The following is an 18,289-nucleotide window of genomic DNA, read 5'->3' on the forward strand; positions in this document are numbered from 1 at the left end:
TTAGGAGTTAATTTCAGTGGCTGAAATTCATTGTAAATTCCATGGTAGTGACAGAAAATCCAGAGTGGAATATGCAAAAGTGAAATGAAGTGTTCTTTGCTGACTGTGCTCATTGGTAGAATAATAAACTATTCAGCCAAACAAAAATCTGTCTACCGGTCTCCAAGCTGAATTTTGGTCCCCTACCCATTATGCTCAGGCTGTGTTCACAGGACTTAAGCAGACACAAGTGAAATGTACTGCACTTTTAGAATAACAAAGATTATTCACAGTTTTTCCATGGGACTCTAGTGCCTCGTGGAGACTTAGTAGGCATCTTCTCTTGACTCCAAGAAACACTAGCTTGTACTCACAGGGCTCTGTATGACATTTTCATTGCTAACATTTCCCTATCCTGATACACAGAGTGAAATATGGAATGTCAGGAAAGGAGTAGGAGGGGGCTGAAGAAATGCTCAGTGAAGGTAGCTGGTCTGTTGTATTTTAGAAATACACTGAATAAGCTCAAGGGGCTTCTGATCAAACTGATGCTTTTTCTTTTTGCTTGTTTATAGAACACCCTGCAGAATCCCTTTGTGCAGGTCTTTATCAAGCTGATGGTGGATTTGGATGCAGCTGAACTCCTGAGTCAAATAAACGAACTGGGTAAGTTGTTCCACCACATGTGTTGCCCTCCTATTTGCACTTCAGGTCTCGGAGCCCCAGAGTCATCAAACTGTAGCCATGCTCTGCTACTGCTCTTCTCTGGTCAGTATCAGATACTTTAGTGCAAGGCAATCACAGCTGTGATTCAAAAGTCTTGTGGTCTATGGGAAAAGACTTAGAAAGCAAAGGGCTTGTATGAAAAGACGTTTCTCGTGAGTGTTGAAGGGATAGTAGGATGGGAATCTCTGCAGCTGAGTGTGGCCACTGGAGGACACTGTTTAGCCATAATTATCACTTCAAATGAGCTACCTGGGACTCTCCTGGGAAATGTCGTGGAGAGCTCACTTGCATCACATCAGGGTTCAACTTAAAAGTTTTTCAGAGCAGAAAAGCAAGGGATCAGATAAAAGTACCCAGACTGATGAAGCCAGAGGCATCATTACAGGAGATGCTCTGCTGGAATTTGCTGTTTTCTGGTGGTCTTGGATGGTCCTTCAAGGTGGGAGTTGCTGATCTGCACTCTGGGAATTATCAGCCAACAGCGGTGGTGCATACATCCCCTGTTAGTGCACAGCACAGTGATCACAGTCCCTTCCTAGCTGGTCTTACTGTCTCTACCTGCTTTTTCAATGAGTGGCCCTACTCATTGAAGTCAACATAAATCTGGATTATGCCAGCAAAACCCAGCATAAACCAAGAGCAGTTGTAGTCTGTTGCAGTCAGAAGGATATTTACATACTGCTCGTGATGACCCCTGTGTTATTTCATGAGTAGCATCTCCTGTCTTAACTCCCCATAAAATCATCGTGCTTGCAGCAGCTGTTCCATATTAGTTACACTGCATTATGCAGTCACCTTTTAAAACAGCCAGGAAACAGCAGCATCTTTATTAAACTGCATTATCAGGTTTAGTACACACATCAGCACAACAGACATAACTTTTCCTAGATGTGCTTGGATAAAGCACATTCTCCCCTGAGACAGAGCAGCTCAACAGAGGAGTTGATTACATCAAAAACCATAAGATGTGGAATGAATGGTGAGCACCATATGCGAGTCTAAAACCTCAGCAGGTTAGTAGCAACTTCTGATTTGGGATGGCTGTCACATCCCATTGCTGGCATCCACCCAAAGGCGAACTCACAAGCATAGTACAAATGATTAACATAAAAAATGGGTCAACAACTTGCCTTCATTGCACTGCTAAGTGCAGAAATGTATTGTACACTTAATGTTTAGTACGGTGGGTTTTTTCTTCCTTTCTAGTGTCATTGTTAGTGTAAAGAATGGAATGATGTGATGGATTTTTTGCTGTGTGTAGTGATGCTGCTGGTTTTGTTTGTGTTTTGTTTTGTTTTTTTTCCAGATGATATTCGGCTGGAATTACAGAACAACGTTGACATTGTCAATCAGCTGAATACATTAGCTACCCTTGCTGTAAATGTGTCCTCCTGTGTCTCATTTAATCGCATTCAGGCAGTCAGAAACTTAGAGGAAATGGAAATGGTGGCTAAAGAGCTCTTTCTGAAGAACGAGCTTTTTGCAAGTATGTGACAGTCTCAAATGCCCCTGTAAATTAAAGTTAGCCTGGTACAGGGTGGGAGTCCAGAATAAGAAGTTTGGCTTTCCACCAGCAGCTGTTGTGGTCACAGCTCCCACCGCACAGCAATCGATTTGGAGCCAGTGTGTGTGGGACCTGCACACTGAGGCCTCCTTATGGCAGTGCTTTACACTCTCCTTTTTATACCTCCTCATCTCTTACACCTCCACTGTCTATATAGAAAACCTTTGGTCAACTGGTGTTTTCGCCTAGTTTATTATCAGTTTGAATGAAATTTCACTGCCCTTAGGAGTGCTTCATGACAGCTGCCTTCTTTCAGCCCCCCATGGGAAAAGATGTTTTAATCAAGAAAGATCTCATGGAATCACAGAATCATTTACGTTGGAAAAGACCTTTAAGATCAACTCCAAACATGAGACAGCTCAATTTATTAGAAGGTCAGAAAGCTCTTGAGATGTTCCAGCCAGACACTGCAATATTATATTGGGTCTTTCCAGTCACTTCTCACATTTGTGGGGTTGGACTGCAGCTTCAGATCAGACCACAGAGAGAGGCAGGGAGGAGTAGAGAATAGGAACATATATTAATTTGAATGTTACAAATGTGCCTTAATTTTTAAAGAATCCCTAATATCTCCTCAATTAATATTTACTTATAAGTCCTGTGACCTGTTTGGTTTTATACCTCATAAATAATTTTTCTTTTCTTGGAACTTCAGACCCTGATAATATTTGTCCATTCCCATAAAAGCATTTTTCTTCCATGTTTGTCCTCCATTCCATCGTATGCTTTACTTATGGAATAATCAAGAAAAATATTCTGGAGAGAAAAACTTCTGTGGTATAGCCTCTACTCAAACAGACATTTTAAAGGAAAAAAAGTCCTGTCTGTCAAACTGTATCTACAGCATGCCATTTTGTAACAGGAATTTGCAAAGCTTTTATATTCTTACACATCTCAGCTTTGCAGGAATTTGTGTGGGCACAAAAATACATGTGTAGGTCATGAACAATTTTCAACACTGCATTCCTGAGGTTTTTATGTTACAGCATCACTATGTGAGCTCTACTGATAGAGTACCTTTGGGCACATTCATGAGAGGTGCGTGTGCTGAGTGACATACCTAACAGATATCTGACAGTCATGTTAACAGCAAGATTTTTCCAAATACAGCTGGTTATTTCAAGAGCCTTTGGTTTTGAGTGCTCAGTGGGAGAAGATTTAAAGGCACCCAGAGGGGTGTCTTTCACACCCAGAATCATTGGTCACATTTGAAAGTATGAGTAGCTGCAGTGATGTATAGTTTCCGCTTCTAGACCCTCGATAAGCAGCCTACTCATGTGAGCATTATTTGTGCAGCAAAGAAATGAAATGATGGATTGCAATGTAGAAAAGGTTTATAAAAATTAGTTCCTACGTATCTGTGTGTACTGCTCCTGTGCTGCTGACTCTGAAGGAAAGCCTTTTCCCTTTCTTTTCCGAGGTATCATTTTCAAGCTGCCTTCAAGTCGTAGCAGCCCTGGACGCTCAGTTTATGGGCACTTGACCCTCCCTCCTGTGCTCAACTACACCATCCGAATGAGCAGCAGGATCACGCAAACCACCAACAGAATAAGGGAGCGCATCTGGACAGTGGGCCCGCATAATTCCACCTCACAAAGCCAGATTTACAGCCGTGCATTTATTTATATCCAGGACAGCATTGAAAGAGCCATTATTGAGTTACAGACTGGCAAGAATCCAGAGGAAATAGCTGTTCAAGTCCAGGCCATGCCTTACCCCTGCTACAATAAAGATATGTAAGTTTGTGTGGTTTTTGTCTCATGCTTTGTGTAAGCTCATCTTGTCTGACTGGTGGAGTTCACCAGCTGCGCTGGTCTCCTTAATACCGTGTTCACATGGCACAGAAATAATTTCATTTGGTGTTTGTTTTGTTTTGGTTTTTTTTCAAAGTGTCTGAACAAAATAGGGAATTTTGGACTCTAGTATAAATGGTCTATGTTTAGTTTGCCTAATCTTTTGTTTTCAGTGCTCTGTATGTACCTGAATTGTCATGGTAACTATAGGTTTTACAGCAGGTAAAATTTGCTGTACCTGTTTTACTACACCTGGTGGAACTGAGGCTGGGGTTGGCAGGGCTTGGGTTGAATACAAGTGTTGACTTGTTCTGCTGATGTTTACATGCAGACAATGCAGCAGAACTTGGGAAATGTATTTACTGGGCAAAAAAAAAAAGAGTCCCTAGGTTTATGAGCTTTGTTCCTAGAGATCGCTATCCAGCTGTGCTATTTGTTATTCATTCCAGTGATTCTAGCTAATGTTCAGTGTATAGTGAATAGTTCTCAATACAGGTGCCTATCAGATTCTTTAAGAAGGATAAGAGGGAAGATGAAATTGTACCATTCATTTCTGCAATAATGAGGGAGGACAGAGAAGCTTTTGATGCACTGAGGGTTAACAGCCTGTTATACAGAGCAGTGCAGCGTGAACTGTGTGTGGACCAGAATAAGATTTGAATGGTGAAGCAGATCAAAAAGTCTTGGATCATCTTCCTTTCCGCTCATCTTGAGCCAGATCTGCAGCTAGTGTAAACTGCATCTCTGCCAAATGCAATAGAGAGAAGCAAATCTCTCACAGCTGAGGACCTGCCCCTCTGGCAAGGCAATTTTGGTCTGTGTTGGAAAGCTGGCAACATGGTACTTCCTAAGAGTTATTACCCTGACCACAGCTGGTGGCCAAACTGAGTGGAAAACACACAGGGAAGGGATTTCTATGTCCATCAGAAAGCACTGAAGGATCTTCAGCAAATAGTATCGGTTAGGTTGGATGGTCGCTCCGGCCTGACATGAGGGTCTCCCTTGGACCAAAAGTACAGACTAGACCTAGGAGCTCTTTCTATTGAAAAGCCTGCGTGACTACTGCGTAAGCTAAAATATTATCTGGGAGCTATAGCTGTAGGATCTATAGCAGACTCATTAGCTTCCTGTGTCAGCCTGTCGCTTAAGAGAGCTGGGGACCTATAAACTCTTCTCAAGGTAACAGCACGCAAAGTGCCTGCAAGTACACAGGCAGTAAGCATTCAAACCAAGTGTCAGCTTCTTGCAGCAAATACGTGGATTATTGCTGTGAGATAGTTTTGTACAATGATTAACTGGCTGCTGGAGGCATTTACTATAGTGCTATCTGCTCCTTTTCTTGTTCTTGGGCTGCTGAGAAAATCGCTTGCCTTCGGGTTTCCATCCCCACGCCAGATTCGGAGGGACATGAGTTTGCTCAATTATTAAAATACCTAAAGGCTGTGGATTTGCATCCAGTAGAAGTCATCATAAAATGACTGTTTATCGATTGTTATTGCATAGTTACCATCCTGTAGGGAAGAGGAGGGAATATATATACCAGTATACAGAAGGTGATGGGAAATGCTGAATTTTTAATAGCCTAGAGATCATGCACAAGGTGGTAGCCAAAAAAAACCCCAAACAACAAAGAACTAGTAGAGCTACTGAAATGCCTTTTCATTGTTCTTTATAAATATGGCTTCATTTGCATGGAAGCATTTCCTGAAAGCGCTGGTTTATGGGAAATTTTTGGCTTTACAGGTAAGAAAATTTAAAAAGAAATGTAATCATATTAATTTCTTACTGTTGTTGTACATTAAACCTTTCCCAGGAATAATACTGAATTATTTTTTTAAGCCAGGTTTAGAAATGAGGGAGGAAAGCATAAGCCCTGTAGATAAAATGAAGTGAGTCTCCTGCTATAAAAACTTGCTTCCCATCACAAAAAGAGAAATTTACTGTTGGCTGTTGTTGTCTTTTTTCTGTGCACATTTGGCACAGAAAAGAGATTTTAACTAAAGTGAGGAGCCAAGAATTGTGAAGCCCACATTGTAGACCTGGATCTGCAATACTTGTCCCGTGGGGGAAGGTATTCCCCTGAGGGGAAGCACCTATATCCAAATTCCGGCACCAGGAAAATATGGCCTGGTAACAAAATTTGGCCATTATATCTATTAACAGAAGTGGGAATTATGGATGGCTGCTGAGATGTTTCAAAATGGGGTGCACCCCATCGGAGAGCCAGGAGATGCCACTGCCCGTGGCAGTTCCTGCTCCTGCCAGTGGTGCTGCTAAGCAAAACTTCCAGAATGCATCTGGAAATCCCTAAAGAGAAAACAGTTTTGAACAGTCAGGAGTTTCATGAATAGAAAATCCGATGCAGTGGCAAAATAGCCTTATTTGTAATTATTAATTATGCTCCATTTTTTGAAATATAAGCATGTCTTCTCCTGTGCCAAAGTATTATTCTGAAAAATATATTCTGTATAAAACCTTAATCCCCAGAACATTTCATATTCAGCTAAAGCCTGCATTTGCCTTTTACAGGTTCTTAACCAGCGTGACCTACTCTCTTCCATTTGCTCTGATGGCTGCCTGGGTGCTGTTTATAGCTGATTTTGTTAAAACACTTGTTCAAGAGAAAGATCTGAGACTTTATGAGGTATGGTGAAACTTTCTGGGGTGTGCAATATTATAAACAGATTTTCCTTATTAGTTGGTAGTATGTCTCGTGCAATATTAAATGAAGCAAAACAAGCATTAAAGAAAATAATATACCAAATACCTATTGTTTGACCTGAAGTGTTTGAATTCTGACATTGTCACCAAGCTCAAAACCACAGAAATGCTGGTCATTTGCCCTTCAAGTGGTGAGAATATTGCTTTGCAGTTCTGAACACTGGAAACATGGGCACCTCACAAAATTACAAGTTTTATGAAGATTTAAAGCTCTCTAAAAATTGACTGAGTCATACCTATTGGGGAAAAAGACATGAAAAGTGACTTATTTCCTATCCTTGAAGTTATTATACTTAATATTTCAGAAGGTGGTACATATTACATTAGCTTCTCTGAAATGAAGTTCTTCATTCACATTGTCTATTGGAAAAGAAATGACATTGAGACATAGGGAATTTATTAAATTAACTCAGGTTTTCGGTGTGAACACCATCAACAGAGATGAGCAGCAAAGAACTTCTGTAAAACTAAGCTTCAGCAAGCAACAAAAGCTCAAGCAGATTTGGGTTTTATCTGATACCATGGAAACAAATACTGATTCACCAAAAACATTTCCAAGAAAGAGCACTCTATGAACTGATAAGATTGAAAATGAGTGAACCCCAGTGGCTAGCTGACAGCCAGCTACTCTAGTTTAGGGAACCCAGTTTCACAGTCTCTAAGAACTAGGGTGTCAGTAGTCTTTTTAGGTGTGTAATAATCTGCAACAAGACACCAGCACCTGTGGTTTCTTTTGGCTTTAACAATACAGTTTTATACAAGTCTTGTGGACTTGATCATCAGCTAATATAATATATTGCTTCCTCATAACCATCATAATTTAGCTATTATTCGTTGTCTTGAGGTTGTGTGGGAAATGGTTTGGTTTCAAAGATACTTAAGAGCTGTTACACGCAAGCCATTGGATTGGTTAGCATTATTTTAAAAAATAACTGAAATACTTTAGAAAAGTTACAAATCTAAACCCAGAAGTTGCTTTGGAGCTTGTGGGCTGCAATGCTTCATACTTGCAAATCCTGTCTGTGCTGTTCTTTTGCAATAGACTGCTTTGCAAACCTAGGGCATTCCAGGAATGTGAGTGCATGGTTTCTCCCTGGTTAACAACATGCCATATATGAAAGTATGAAAGAGCATAATTTGGTTGCATGCCCTGTCCAGAAACTGAAAAAAGAAACAGTTCAGTGTCAGCAGAAAGATCTCTTAGTAAACAGTTGTCATTTGTGATTCTTTTTTTCACCTTTCTCTCTGTAGTACATGAAAATGATGGGTGTTAATGCCAGCAGCCATTTCATTGCCTGGTTCATAGAGTGTGCCATCTTCCTTCTAATTACTATCACCTTCCTCATCATTGTTCTAAAAGTGGGTGACATCCTTCCTAAAACAAACACAGTGCTCCTGTTCCTGTACCTTATGGACTACAGCCTGTCCATCATAGCCATGAGCTACTTCATCAGTGTTTTCTTCAATAACACCAACATAGCAGCCTTGGTGGGCAGTCTCGTGTACATCCTCACCTTCTTCCCCTTCATCGTGTTGCTTGTCATCGAGAATCATTTGAGCTTCTCTGTGAAGAGCCTACTGGTAAGTTCTGCTTTTCAATGACAGAGACCATGTGTATGAAGCAGACACTCACCTTCAATAAACTTCAGCTCTTATTATAGCTTGTGTCACAAATATACATGAGTTGGGTGCCTTTCTAAATTCCATCAGTGGGTGTTGACAGGTATGACAGCACGACAGGAGTGTTAGCTATGGCCTGTTTGAGGGACACCTGAATTAATCGTGTCCCATGACTGAAAGCAATACTTGTGGAATTTTAGTGAGTTCCCACCTGCCAGCTGAATCAGAGTGGCTTGAGCTATGTACTTTGCCCTTTTGAGTTGCAAAGCAAAAGCACTGTGAAAAATGAGGCTGTCTCAGCAAAGAGTTTAGGTAGCAGGGCTGTGAAGGAGGGCTGGCTCTGCTCGTCCTTTAGTTTCATGTGTCTCAAATTCCTAGCCGTGGAAATAGATGTAAAGCCTTGTTTCTTACCAAGGGTGGAAAAAGGTAAGTATTGGGTTCCAGAAGTCAGCCTGTGTTTCAGAAGCCTCAGCTAAAGCCCTGTATGAGAGTTGAAGTTGGGTCCTGGGTGTGGAAGCAAAAGGCAGGCAGGCTCTAAGAAGACATTACAGCCCATCACCAGAAGTGTTACCCATCATAAGCCTGGTCCAGTGCTCTTTGTGACTGTTGGAAAAAGAAACCCACTAATTTTTCTGGCTACTGGACCAAGCCAATGAGGTAACTTATTGGTTGACTGACTTGATTTCTCTTTGAGACTAATTCATAAGTTCTTTTTTTCAATTTTATTTATTCCGCAGAGTCTGTTGTCTCCAACTGCATTCAGTTATGCAAGCCAATACATTGCCCGATATGAGGCACAGGGCATAGGTATGTTTATTGTAGACAAAACTAGGCTTTAAGCTCCCATGGTTGTAACATTTCATTAACTAATATGGATTCTGTTTGTATTTCTAAATTCCTTTCTGCAGGTCTGCAGTGGGACAACATGTATAAGTCCCCAATGATTGGAGACAACACTTCCTTTGGCTGGATGTGCTGGCTCATTCTGATAGACTCTTTCATTTACTTCATCCTGGGATGGTATATAAGGAATGTTTTCCCAGGTAAGGATACAAAGCATTGAGGCTGGCACTGTACCATCTCTTTTGGAAAACAATGAATACACCACTAGCCAATTCTATGGTTCAGGCAGTAAGACAGTGTGCACATAGAGGACACCTCTGTTTCTAGATCAAAGGGAGCATGACTTTGTAGATGTCTGAGAGTATTAATGAAACTGAGACAGAGCAGAGCAAGGGAGAATTAGGGTCCCTCTGCTTATCACATGGGTAGGTAGGTCTCCTGAAGAAGCTGAAGCCAAGGACATGGGAGGATGTGTTTGCGGTCTGCTCAGTGAAAATGAGAACAGAGCATGTTAGCCTGCATTTGTCAGTTGAGTGATTTTGTGTTGTGTTACTTACATAATTTGATTTCAAAAAGTAATTCCTGCCTTGGGCAAGAGCCAGTACATTTGTCTTTTGCTTTTCTTTACCACCTAATGAAGCAGTCCACTGGCATACGGAAATCTACCCAGTGGAAAATGTAAAGTACTCCTGCCCTCCAGCTATGAAGTTACTCAGAATAACAAATTAGTGAATGCTTACTATTGTGTCAATTGGGCAAATTCTCCACCAAGTATCAGTAGTACATGAGCACATCAAGAGGGGAGAGACCTCGGTGGAGTTTATTTTTGCTATTTTGAGTGTTCCTCAGTAGTGATACTTCCTCAGAAACAGATATCTGAATGAGTTTCCTCTTCTCCTTGCAGGTAGATATGGCATGGCTGCTCCCTGGTATTTCCCGTTGCTTCCATCTTACTGGGTCGAATACAACAGTTACCTCCCCTTCTGGAATGAGAAACGAAGAGGCCTTCTCTTCACCAAGCTGATGTTAAGGAAAGAAGCCACCCTCAACAATAAGATATGTATGTGAATGCTAGATGAGGTAGAGATACTAACTTACGTTTAAGGTAAACGAAGCCAAATTTGTAAAGGGGCACCATACTCAGCACATTTCTCTATTCATCCTTATTTTGCAGCTCAGGAAAAATTGGAAGCTATTACTTACGTGAATGGAGATTTGGCTTTTAAATTATACTTGTTCTTCCTTTGTGGTGTGGAAATCCAGTACTGATTTTCACATGCATATTTGTGTATGTTGTAGTTGGGCAGTTACCTTAGATGCATATATATCAGTCTACAATGCTCTGTGTAGAAATACGCTTTGGTTTGTGCAAGCAAATACAGGTTTCCATATGGCAAAAGGGATGAGTGCTTCTTTGTTCATCTCTTCAAATATTTAGCCTGTAAAATACTGTGAGAACACATAAAATCTCACTGATTCTACCTAACTGAAAATAGCTCAGTAGTTTTGCTGTATGTTCTCCAATTTACTGTGCTTGCTTAGTATAAATTTAAGTTAGGTGCTCCAAAACATTTAAATATGAGACCTTTTTAAAAGCGATTAATGCTTATCATCAAGAATTATTAGAAGCTGCAGAAGTAAAAAGGAGAAATCCCAGAGAGAATGATACAGATCTTGTAAAATGTTCTCTACATTCCCAGCTGAAAGGCACCTACTTTTGCTGTCTTTTGTTTTTAAAAACCCTGCTTATTTCTGAGGTGAAAAAGTAGCAAAAACACCTGCTGTAGTGCAGCAACTGTCCTCTGACCCTTCCCTTTGATGTCGAAGGTGCCCCCCCACCTCACCTGGAACCAGAGCCCACTGATCTCACCTTGGGAGTCTCCCTCTGTGGTATAACAAAGGTTTATGGATCCAAAGCTGCAGTGGACAACCTCAGCCTCAACTTCTATGAAGGGAATATCACTTCCCTACTGGGACACAATGGAGCCGGGAAAACTACAACCATGTGCGTATCCTTTAAAGCTGGGGGTTTTTTTATATACTGTGGGGCATGATTGGGTGAATGAAAGAGCAAGTGGGGCTCTTCAGTGTTGGGAGACTAAATAAGATACTTTATTAGGCCAAATCTCTCTTGTAGTTTTATCTTGCTCATGGATGACCTCAGCAGTCCCTTCATCTATTAGAATTAAAAGTTCTTTTCTGCTTAGGAACATGCTTTTTAATCTGGTGGGATACCTGTAATACACAGCACAACAACTGTTCTAGCATTTCATTCCATGACACGGGTCCCTGGGGTTAGGTTGTTCTGAAAACTGCGGGTAGCTTTTGCACACACCAAAGTTGAAGTGATATTAGCAAGAAAGCTTAATAAAGGTATACTTCAGCTGTACAAACTCATGTGTTGGCTGGGCTGGAATGGCAGTGGGTTAATACATGGGCATTTCGGCCCTTCCAGCCTTGCCATTTATAAATTGTTGTTTGAGTTATTAGATAACAGCACTTAAACAGACCTGTAGAACTTGATTTTTCCACTGATATATATGTGCATCACTCTGAAAGCAACATTAAGCTGATAAATAGAAGCCTCAGAAGAGCCAAAATGAGTAAGACAGATGTGTACTTCATCTCAGCTCATTATCAATTCATCTCATATCCTGTTTGCAAAGTGTAGGCAAAGGTGATACGCAGAAAAGTATAATAGCTTCTTGAAACTTAGTGCAGGCTTCAAATTCTGAGTAAGGTCAGAAGTAAGTTACTTCTTTCCTTTCTAATGATGGTTAAAAGTCCCAGGAGAGAGAAGCTCTGGGAGAGTGAAGGGCAGTCTGAGACACATCTTCTCCCTTTAGTCCCTGCAGGACAGCACCAAAAATGACCTGTAATGTGCAAGTAGTTATTCTGAGCAGAAGGTGTTTGACTTGGGTCTGTTGGGTATTCCTAGGTAGGTAATTATTTGCTTGAACTAGATGAAAGTGCTGCCCACTGTGAGTGTCTTGTCTGGAAGTCCTCTCCCATGTCTTGTTAATAATGGCAGTGAAATCATGTTTTTGTGCTCTGATGTGGTTAGTAAGATGAAAATGTGGTTTTCAATCTCTGTTGTGGTTAGCAATATAAGGCTGTCTGGATGCGGCAGATAAACCTCAAAGAATGAAGAGTAACTGCATTATATGAATTCCCAGTGATTAAATTGGAAGTCAAGGGCATTCACGAATATTAATGAATGGGATATGCAATGCTCTGACTTTGGGAGATGAAGGCTGAAGAAGATAAAAGTACATGTGAAAAGTAGGCAGAGCTCAGTGTGTGAGCTTGGTACTTGCTCTTGCATTTCTGCAGAGGGGTGCGAGGATGTCCTTTGATGTTAATTGGCCACCGCTCTGCCAAAGCATGGTCAGACAGCAGAAGCAGCAGTGGTCAGTAGTGTCTGGCTGGAAGAAGTGTGATGGTGATGTAAGGAAACTTTGAAAGTGGCGATAGGTACAGGACCATGTGAAAAAATTACCTATGGCTTTCTCCTTTTTCTAACTTCCTTTTCTATTTTTTTTTCCCTTTCAGATCTATTTTGACTGGGTTGTTCCCTACATCATCAGGTACTATCTTTGTGTATGGCAAAGACATCAGGACTGACCAGGAGGTTATCAGGAAGAACATGGGTGTGTGTATGCAGCACAATGTTCTCTTTAACTACCTCACCACGAAAGAACACCTGCTGCTCTACGGGTACATTAAAGTCCCTCACTGGAGTAAACAGGAGCTCTACCAAGAAGTGAAGAGGTATAAAAATAGCAGCGTTGTAGAAGGGAGAGACGGCTGTCAAAATTGTTGTGTGGTAGTGCTATTGCCACTGCAAAGCTCAAATGAATGGTTTTGAGAAGTGTTGCAGATCCAGTGTAGAGTTCAAATAATGCCTTGGTCTAACTAGAGGAATATATTGGTATCTGTGGCTGTAAAAAAACAATGTCTCTTCTCCAGGGGGTTTATAACCTTCTGTGGCAATTCTCTGGAGATTAATTTATAGGTCTCAGGATCTAGTCCTTGCTGCTTTACAATTTTCCCCAGAAAGAGATTTAATCAACCGGGCAGAAAGATAGTGTCAGCTTTATTGGTTCTGCAGAGAAGTGAAGCAGCCAGAACATCCCAGGGAGTTTGGATCTTGGTGTTCTCAGGTGATGAGGTTGAGCCTTTAACCTTGACTTGTCAGATGGAAACTTTGAAAACATCCTAAAAAAATGTTTTAAATTAAAATCCCAGTGACTGAGCTACAGGGTGAATCATCTCCCTGCACTGTGACCAGTCAGTTTGAGCAGTTTTTCATTTGCAATTATGGGGTTTGGGGTATTTTCAGATTCCCTGTCTTTAAAAGATACCTGAAGGACAACCTTTGGGCATTGTTTTTTCTTTGTTTTCAAGGACTTTGAAGGAGACTGGACTGTACAGCCATCGTCACAAGCTAGCCGGCTCCCTGTCTGGGGGAACAAAGAGGAAGTTATCTATAGCTATTGCTCTCCTGGGTGGATCGAGGGTGGTGATACTAGATGAACCAACCACAGGGGTGGATCCATGCTCTCGGAGAAGTATTTGGGAAATTATCTCCAAGAATAAAAAAGGTACTGTGATGAGACAAGATGCTGCCCAGTGGCAAAGGTGATTCATGGTATCAGTGGGTTTGACTTATGGGTTTTGGAGACCACAGAGAAGGAACTGTGGGAGACCGGGATTTTGCAGGCCCTCTGGGTGCATCCTGGTTGGTTTCTGTAAATTCACAGGTTCATTTGAAAAGTAACTTTACCATAATACACAATTTACAATACAGTAACTTTCAGCTTCTCTTTAATGTTGCCTTTCATCCAATTGCAAAAAAGCGCAGTTGATTTTCACCTGATACTCTGTGTCCCCTCATTCAGCATAGCTTTCACCTGTCTCATGTAATCACATATATTTATTCTGTGGTGGCTGACATCAGCTTTGTTTTTTCCAGGCAGAACCATCATTCTCTCAACACATCACTTGGATGAAGCAGAAGTTCTGAGTGACCGAATCGCCTTCCTAGAGCATGGAGGGCTCAAATGTTGTGGTTCGCCATTCTACCTCAAGGAAACGTTTGGTGATGGATACCACCTGACACTCACAAAAAAGAAGGTTTGTGTCTGAGTTGGTCCTAAATTTTCAGCATCTTGGGTGGGAAACTGAACCAGTTGTATGACAGGAAGGAAGGAGGCATGTCATAGTGTCCCACAGAAATGAAGCACGCTGCAGAAGGTTCATGTCAGTCTTAGATGTCTGCAGTGGAATGGTTGTTCCAGTATAATTTCACTTTTATGGAATAACTTCTTAATTCAACCACTTTATGCCCAGGTGAAAGTGGGGATATATTTTGGATTTACACCCTTGGTTTTGGCCACACAGGTTCAAGAATATGCTGGACTGTTTCCTTGGGCTGCCAGTAAGATCACTTTTTCATATTGCTCAACCACTGAGATACCTGGGTTACAGTGCACTCTGCTCTCCAGCTCACTCTGCCTGTCCCATGCTGGAATTCACATGCTTTTTTAATAAATAAGTTTCCTTCAGAAACAGAGAGAGTTCCCTAAAACACAGGAGTCTTAGCTTCAGCCCCTCTACACAAAGCCTTGCAGCTCTAATAGATAAGGCGGAGGTCTGAACTTGTGCCTCCTGTATCCCAGGTGCACGATGCAGCCCTTTTTATCCTCTCTTCCCTGCTAGGCCTTAGCTCCCTTTCGTATCCCATGAGCACAGTCACCACAGTAGGCACTGCTGGGGGCAGAGGCAGAGATTTTCCTGTTTGCAAGCCTGCATGGAGCTGAGCTAGAGGTCTCCGCAGCTTCTTCTCTGAGAGGGGCCATCAAGGCTTGTTCAGGGATGCAGGCATCTACAGCTATATCGGCAGGAGCTGAGTGACAGATCCAAGGATGGTAGTGGTACCAAACAACTATTGAGGATCTGGATGTGAGCACGCTGCTTCTTGGTGAGAGATGCTAACAGAACGTGTGGCCTTCACTTCCCTTGAAGCAGAGAGAGGGTCTCCAGTGGAGCCACCAGACCAGCCTCCATGGCCTTTGGAAAACAGGAAAGTCAGTGCTCTGCTTTATTGAAAAAGAATAGTGTCTCCTTGAGGGTTAAAGGCAAGGCTGTGTGCATAGTGTGAATTCTGGAGTTCAGAGGAATAAAGCAGATGGGAAGAGTCCATCGATAGTATCTGGCCTGAGGCAAAATGTTCTGCTTGCAAAGAGGAGGGAACTCTGCTCTTGATAGCATTTATTACAGTGCTGTTGGTAGCCCCAGCATGCAGAATAACGTGCAGATACCATAAGAGATCATTCTCTCTTCCAAATTGCTGACAGTATAGATAGAGAAAATGAAAAAATACCCACGTGCAAGCCTCATTTTTCATGGGAAAGAGTGTATTTGTGCTGGCAGCCAAGTTCAGGTGTCAGCTCTCTTGTGGCTAGGCTTTTTCTCTGTTGTACTTCAAACCCTCTACATAGTGCAAAGTGGTTGATTCAGCCCAATCCCAGTGTCTCTGTAGACAGAGGGAGCGCAGTAAGGTCTTGGATGGACCAAGATGGACATAGTGCCACACCTCCCTCTTCAAGGGCCAGAAACCCACTTTCATCTCCTTTTGCTATTTAACTTCAAATGTTGCATACCTGGATTGAGCTCACCTACCGATTATGCTGAGGGACAGAATTTGGGCTAAACCCACGGTAGAAGTTTGATGTTGCAACCCTCTTGGTGTTTTCCTTCTTTTTCAGAACATGATAGAGGAGTGTGACACCACAACAGTGACCTCCTTGATCCAGTCCCACCTCCCAGAGGCTTATCTCAAGGAGGATATTGGTGGAGAGCTTGTGTATGTGCTTCCCCCCTTCAAGTCCACAGTCTCAGGGGCCTACCAGGCACTTCTCAGAGCCCTCGATACCAGCTTGAGTGATCTCCACCTTGGTTGCTACGGAATTTCAAACACAACCGTGGAAGAGGTATGAGCTCAGGGTCTGCTTGATTTAATGAAATGTTATGGAGATTAACTTCACAGCACTGTGTAGCTCTGCTTTCTGGGCTAGACAGTGGCATGTTTTGGAAGTAAGAGTTGCAAGCAGGGGAAGAAGTGGTTTTGCTGTTCACTGTGTTACACTTACAAACATGTGAGTGTGTAGATATATTCATAAATCTGTACATGTACTAATGCACAAAGTGTACCACTGTCTGACCTTGCTAACAGCTTTTTGGCTTTTACTCAGAAAATGAGATACTGGAGTTAGACTAAGGAGAAAGAGCAATGATGTGTTTCTCTTTGAACTATTCTCCTGGTCTCCGCGAGTCTGGGTTTGTCTGCAGATGCAGCCAGGAAGGAGGGAGTTAGCAAACCATCTAAATGATGAACTTCAGCATAGATGCTGTATTATACAAGTGAGTCACCTGGTGCATCTTGGAGTAACACAGGCACCTTTCTGCCCAGGGGAAATCTCTGGTCAAATAAACATTTAGTTGCATCAGAAATAAAAATAAATTATGAGCAGTGATGACCCTTGTCTTGCAGAAAGGAGGGAGGAAGATTGTTAAAGTTTCTGCTCAGGAATTCTTGCTTGCTTTTAAGTTTTTTTCCTAAAGCAGCAAGAATGAGTTACACAGCATGTACCACGTGCAGCTTGAGTGCCACGAATGTGCACACTCTGAGCATGGAGGCAGCTGGGATTGTTCAGAGGCTAGAGGGGAAAATATTGCAGGGAAACAGCCCTCCTGGTTTCTTCACTGGTGCCATGCAGGGAGAGCTGTCTGTGCGCTACTCACTGTGTGGGTGTGGAGGGAGTAGAGTTATGTAGGGCCCAAGCTGAAATGCAGCTTCGTTTATACCTACTCAGTATTCACATAGCAGGTGGTGTTAGGACAAGGTAAGTCCAGGGTGCAGCTGCAAAGGTTTAAGTTTCCACTGCTGCAGCAGAAGAGAGACAGGAGGTGACAAGGAGCTGGACAACAACAATTTTATACCGGAAAAAAGTTAATTTCTCTTGCAGAGCACAAAGGGAACAGAAAGGATTGTAATTCACAATTGCTGCACCAACTACAGCTACAAAGTAGGAGAGTGGATTCTCATTATTGTTTTGGTAAATGGAGTCATTTGGACCAATTTTCCTTCATATTTTCTTGCTCCATAGGTGTTTCTCAATCTGACAAAAGAGCTAGTGAAGGACAAGCAAGAAGATGCTGAATTGCCCCAACAGCTGCCTGGAGCCAGTGCTCAAACTGGCAGTGACGAAATGTCTATGAGCTCAGATACCTTCACAGAAAGAGACGGTACTAAATTACCTCCAGGTTTTATTCCAGATTTGTTGCAGATGCAAACAGTGACAGATGGACTGACTGAACTCCCCATCTTCTTTCTTTGTTGAAAACCACATTTCACCCAACCAGGAACCACAAAACCAATAAATCACTAGAAGGACAGCACTCAACAGTTGGTTAGATCCACTGGTCTGGAATAGTCTGAATCACAGAATAAATTACAGAGGGGTTTTGTTTGCATCTGCCTTCCCTTAAACTGATCCAGGTTCTAATCTAATCAAATACAGTGTGTGGGTGCAAGAGCAAATGTATACCTCTGAAAGTAATTGCAGAAATTGATGTTGTAGAGAATTGTTTCTACATAACTAGTAGAATTGGAGAGAAACTTTGTGGAAACCCCTTAGCCTGTTGCAAAAGCAGCAGAGCTCTGAGATGGGTCCTCCTTGCTGCTTTTTGCTGTGTCTCAGCCATTGCAGTATGGTAAAACAGCTCAAAGGGCCAGACAGTGGGATAAATTCACATGCAGAAGAAAATCAAGCTACACCACTATCTCTGAGGGTTTGAGAGCTGCAAAAGGTGGCATGGCCCAAAAATGAGCAAATAACTGGTTGAAATGCTTCTCAGAGTAGAAACATTTTTTGTATTTATAAATTTATGATTTATAGTTAGGGAGGCATCCAAGGGACAGCAAAGGGATATTTTCGTACTCACTTCTCAAAGCTGACCTGCACTGTAAATGTTACTG

At 42.0% G+C, this 18,289-nt stretch overlaps 1 protein-coding gene across 1 annotated transcript in view; it reads left to right on the forward strand.

Moving 5' to 3' along the window:
• Positions 1-18,289, forward strand: part of ABCA12 (ATP binding cassette subfamily A member 12) — a gene marked incomplete at its 5' end in the record, with an annotated part of 115,755 nt that overhangs the window by 71,077 nt on the left and 26,389 nt on the right. Inside the window, 14 exons of the mRNA XM_049816934.1 lie at positions 555-645; positions 2,012-2,191; positions 3,690-4,005; positions 6,592-6,706; positions 8,035-8,364; positions 9,141-9,210; positions 9,312-9,446; positions 10,151-10,306; positions 11,074-11,251; positions 12,799-13,017; positions 13,654-13,850; positions 14,222-14,382; positions 16,017-16,241; positions 17,418-17,556. Of these exons, the coding sequence (XP_049672891.1) occupies positions 555-645; positions 2,012-2,191; positions 3,690-4,005; positions 6,592-6,706; positions 8,035-8,364; positions 9,141-9,210; positions 9,312-9,446; positions 10,151-10,306; positions 11,074-11,251; positions 12,799-13,017; positions 13,654-13,850; positions 14,222-14,382; positions 16,017-16,241; positions 17,418-17,556 (2,512 nt within the window). The remainder of the gene's footprint in view (positions 1-554; positions 646-2,011; positions 2,192-3,689; positions 4,006-6,591; positions 6,707-8,034; positions 8,365-9,140; positions 9,211-9,311; positions 9,447-10,150; positions 10,307-11,073; positions 11,252-12,798; positions 13,018-13,653; positions 13,851-14,221; positions 14,383-16,016; positions 16,242-17,417; positions 17,557-18,289) is intronic.

This window comes from Accipiter gentilis, chromosome 1, assembly GCF_929443795.1.
Source record: "Accipiter gentilis chromosome 1, bAccGen1.1, whole genome shotgun sequence".
NCBI lineage: Eukaryota > Metazoa > Chordata > Aves > Accipitriformes > Accipitridae > Astur > Astur gentilis.